At 43.6% G+C, this 5,000-nt stretch overlaps 1 protein-coding gene across 1 annotated transcript in view; it reads left to right on the top strand.

Moving 5' to 3' along the window:
- LOC143301568 (putative cytochrome P450 49a1) overlaps positions 1–5,000 on the top strand; it is a 12,011-nt gene that overhangs the window by 1,627 nt on the left and 5,384 nt on the right. The window contains exon 2 of the mRNA XM_076615947.1: positions 3,000–3,237. Within this exon, the coding sequence (XP_076472062.1) occupies positions 3,000–3,237 (238 nt within the window). The remainder of the gene's footprint in view (positions 1–2,999; positions 3,238–5,000) is intronic.

The raw sequence follows: 5,000 nt of genomic DNA, 5'->3' as shown, positions 1-5,000 counted from the left end.
AAATACTACTACCAATAATAATACTATTTAAAAGGCGCAGAATCTTGATTAAGTCAACTCTAAGTGCGCGCGCGCGCACACACACACACACACACACACACACACACACACACACACACACACACACACATAGAAAAAAAAGAAAGATAAATAAGCAAATAAATGTAAAACAAAGCAGACACACGTTCACACAAACACACACACACACACACACACACACACACACACACACACACATGCATAACAGATATGCAACATACATGTCTTCAGCCGAGACGAGAATAATTGAGAGGGTTTCGGTTGGTCGGTCTCGGATTTAACTCACTCAGTACGGCCAGTCCTCTCTTCTCCTCTACACAGACCCCTCGGATGTCCAGTGGGTGTCTGAATGACCCAACCTTTAGCTTCCGTCGTAAGAATTGTGGTATTCGTTGTCAACATTCACCTCTTCAGTATAAGAGGCTTCCTCTTGCAATATTTTGATGATGGTAATTGGGGTGAAACGCTGTTAACATCGTCTCTTTCGCCGTTCGTATGGAGAGAGTTAATGTGTGGACACCTACATATAAGGTGACATGACCAACAGGGATATCAGCCAAGGACTGTGTATGTGTGTGTGTGTGTGTGTGTGTGTGTGTGTGTGTCGGGGGTGATGAGTGTGTGTGTGTGTGTGTGTGTGTGTGTGTGTGTGTGTGTGAAGCTTGTTCCATGGAGGCCTTCACAAGCTGAACCCCGAACCCCGAACCCAAATGGATTTATTGAGCTGCGGTTTACACTGGTTCACAGGCGAAATGTGGTCCGTAGGATACCGAAGGGGCAATGTGTTAGAACTGCAGTTTACACTGATTTACATGGAACGTGTGGCTGACACGGTGCTTCACATTACACATAAGTCCTGGACAGCCATCCTCTCTGAGCTCACCAAAGCGCGTTGGGTTACGCTGCTGGTCAGGCATCTGCTTGGCAGATGTGGTGTAGCGTATATTATGGATTTGACCGAACGCAGTGACGCGTCCTTGAGCTACTGATACTGATACTGATACTGATGCTGATGCTCACCTTGTGAAAAAAACAACAACTGCTGTCTGCATTTGAGCCAGGGCGTTTGCTGTATTTGTTCTTTGAGTTGAGACTGCTCCCCTTTTCACGTTTGGGATTTTTTGGGTCTTTTTTTTTGTTGTTGTTTTGTTTTGCGGATTTTCCGCGCATTCAAGTATACAGTGCTACTGCATGACAACATCGCTTCAACTATTTGTATTTATCTGTATTTGTATTTCTTTTTATCACAACAACAGATTTCTCTGTGTGAAATTTGGGCTGCTGTCCCCAGGGAGAGCGCGTCGCTACACTACAGCGCCACCCATTTTTTTGTTGTTGTATTTTTTCCTGCATGCAGTTTTTTATTTGTTTTTCCTATCGAAGTGGATTTTTCTACAGAATTTTGCCACGGACAACCCTTTTGTTGCCGTGGGTTCTTTTACGTGCGCTAAGTGCATGCTGCACACGGGATCTCGGTTTATCGTCTCATCCGAATGACTAGCGTCCAGACCACCACTCAAGGTCTAGTGGAGGGGGAGAAAATATCGGCGGCTGAGCCGTGATTCGAACCAGCGCACCCAGATTCTCTCGCTTCCTAGGCGGACGCGTTACCTCTTGGCCATCACTCTACAGGAAAACTGCCGTTGACCGACATAGTTTCCTGAAGTTGGCATTCTAAAATTGGAAATTGTCCCGTTGGTAGATGTTGTTACACATTTTCTGTGGTTTTCAACTTTTTTTTTTTCTTTTTTTTGGGGGGGGGGGGGGGGGGGGGGGGGGGGGGGGGGGGGGGGTTACTGCACTTACTTTTGATATGAACATCCAATCACCGACTAGACTGGTGCAGCCGTTTTGCCAGGCCCATAAGATTGTTTTAACTACACATACTTAACCGTGACCCACCAGTGCAGACTCCGGCAGGGGTCTAATTCCTGTCCTGTGCAAACTACTACCTACCTATGCGGAGAAAACGAAAGTAGCTACGGCCGATAACCTCCCTTCCTTTTGCAGTTACTCGTTCATTCAGCCTGCCCCATGGTACGTAAAAGTCCTCCCTCTCCCTCCTGTCCACCCATGGTAAGGAAACCGATCAGCCAAACAAACTGTCTATTTGAGTTAACAAGTGTCGGATTGTGCTGGAGATATGGGTCATATCGCATCGGGTTTAGGTTGATTACGAAATGTAGGTCACACGTAAGACCTTCATGATGTAAAATACTTGTTTTGCAAAAACTGACAAAGATTTCGTTTTGATATCTCCAAGAACTTTGGGATACTAAAAACAGGACATCATTGTAAATCTGCCTTTAGAAATGTAGTTGGTAATGTCCTATTTTAGCATAATGATAATGATTGTATTTATATACCGCTGAATCTTGTGCAGAGACAAATCTAAGCGCTTTCACACCAGTCATTCAAACGCATGCATAACTCTAAAACTGAAGAAACTGAAGACAAGGAAGAGGTAGGGGAGGGAGGCTATCTTGTGAAGAGGTGGGTTTTAGGGCCAGACTTGAAAGAGCTGAGTGCGGAGACATGACGAAGCGAAAGAGGAAGTTCATTCCAAATACAAGGTCCAGAGACAGAGAAAGAGCGGCGTCCAACAGTGGAGTGTTTGAATCTGGGTATGCGTAAACAGAGTGGATCCGAAGCCGATCGTAGAGAATGAGATGGAGTGTTGAGGTGAAGGCAGCCATAAATTATTGCACCTATTGCTTACATTTCCACAGTTTGTGGGACGAAAAACCAAAAAAAACCAAAACAAAAAACATGATGGTCTCACGTTAGTTTAGTGACTGAATCTGCATTAAATTGAGTAAAATAACGTACATAATAAGAGTCGAAATCCACTGAAAAATGGGTTACAACATCTACTAATGGTATTATCGTTTCATACATGCCGGGTAAAATCGGTGCAATAATTTAGGATGTTAAAATAGGACTTTAAAACACTGTTTCAGCAAAACTTGAGGAGAAAAACAGCAACATTTATGTCTTCCTTTCAGCGGTCGGGACTGTTTGCTTCGACAGAAGACTGGGCCTGCTGAACGACGGAAACCCAGAGGGCGACAGCTTCATCCGGGCAGTTGGAGAGTCCTTGACCCTGGTTCAGAAAGAGCTGCAGTTGTTGCCACTGTATCGTCATGTGCCAACGCCCGTGTTCGCCCGATTTACGTCAGCTCAGAACTATATACGAGAGTGAGTTTTTGGTGTGTAGGTAACATGTTTGAGGAGGGTTTTGTTTGTTGATTTTTTTTGGATTATTGTTCCGAAAACATAAATAAATAAATGAATGAATAGATAACAAATAGATAGATAGACAAATAAATGGATAAAGGAGTGAATGAATAAATAAATAGAAAAACCCAAAAAAAACGACAGTTAGGTACAGCTTTACATCAGTAGTGAATTACAGGCCATACGATATATAGAGTGGTTCAGTTAGGGACAGCTTTACATCAGTAGTGAATTACAGGCCATACGATATACAGAGTGGTTCAGTTAGGGACATCAGTAGTGAATTACAGGCCATACGATATATAGAGTGGTTCAGTTAGGGACATCAGTAGGGAATTACAGGCTATACGATATATAGAGTGGTTCAGTAAGGGACAGCTTTATATCAGTAGTGAATTACAGGTCATACGATATATAGAGTGGTTCAGTTAGAGACAGCTTTATATCAGTAGTGAATTACAGGCCATATAGAGTGGTTCAGTTAGAGACAGCTTTATATTAGTAGTGAATTACAGGCCATACGATATATAGAGTGGTTCAGTCTGTCCGTTTTCCTTTCATATGTTGCCTTTCCCGATCTCTGTCTCTGTCATTGTCTCTTAATCTTTGTCTGCCCATAGGAATATATGTATATGTGTGAGATTACTCTGTTTTAGTTTTCTATCCCTTCAGAAGGGCCTAGTTTGAATGGATCATCTAAAGTCTGAATTCTCTTTGTGTGATTCACTCTTTTCCTCCATCAGTATGTCTCCGTCTGTCCCTCTAAGTTTCTCTCTCAATCGTTCTTAGTTCTCTTACTGTAAAAAGCCCTGTGAGCAGTTTTCTTTCGCATTTTCTAGCTACGTCTTACTGTTATGATGGTTGTTATCACTACTTATTATGATTGCTACTACTACTACTACTACTGCTACTACTACTACTACTACTACTACGCTGCTGCTGCTGCTCCTACTACTGCTACTACTGGTGCTGCTGCTGTTACTGCTACTAGTATCACTACTGGTGGTGGTGCTGCTGCTATTACTACTACTACTGCTGCTGCTGCTACTATTGGTGCTGCTTCTACTACTAGTGCTGCTGCTACTACTACTACTACTACCGCTGTTGCTGCTACTACTACTAGTGCTGCTGCTACTACTACTAGTGCTGTTGCTTCTACTACTACTGCTGTTGCTTCTACAACTGCTGCTGCTGTTACTACTATTACTACTACTACTACTGCTGCTGCAACAGCTGATTGACATATTGATTGATATGGATACTTATATAGCGCCTATCCTCGGTCGGAGACCAAGCTCTAAGCGCTTTACAAAACACGGGGTCATTTGCACAACAAGCTGTCTAACGGCTGCCACTGGGCGCTCATCATTCGTTTCCTGTGTCATTCAATCAGATTTCAGGCACGCATACACACACTCTCAGACAGATATGTAACATTTTATGTGTATAACCGTTCTGTTTATTTACCCCGACATGTAGGCTGCGATACTCCGGTTTCGGGGGTGTGCATGCTGGGTATGTTCTTGTTTGCATAAGCCACCGAACGCTGACATGGATTACAGGATCTTTAACGTGCGTATTTGATCTTCTGCGTGCGTATACACTTGAAGGAGATTCAGGCACTAGCAGGTCTGCACATATGTTGACCTGGAAGATCGGAAAAATCTCCACTCTTTACCCACCAGGCGCCGTCACCGAGATTCGAACCCAGGACCCTCAGATTG

This window comes from Babylonia areolata, chromosome 27 (assembly GCF_041734735.1).
Source record: "Babylonia areolata isolate BAREFJ2019XMU chromosome 27, ASM4173473v1, whole genome shotgun sequence".
Classification (NCBI taxonomy): Eukaryota; Metazoa; Mollusca; class Gastropoda; order Neogastropoda; family Buccinidae; genus Babylonia; species Babylonia areolata.
The sequence above is the reverse complement of the archived record's forward strand: the minus strand, read 5'-3'. Positions and strand labels throughout refer to the sequence as shown.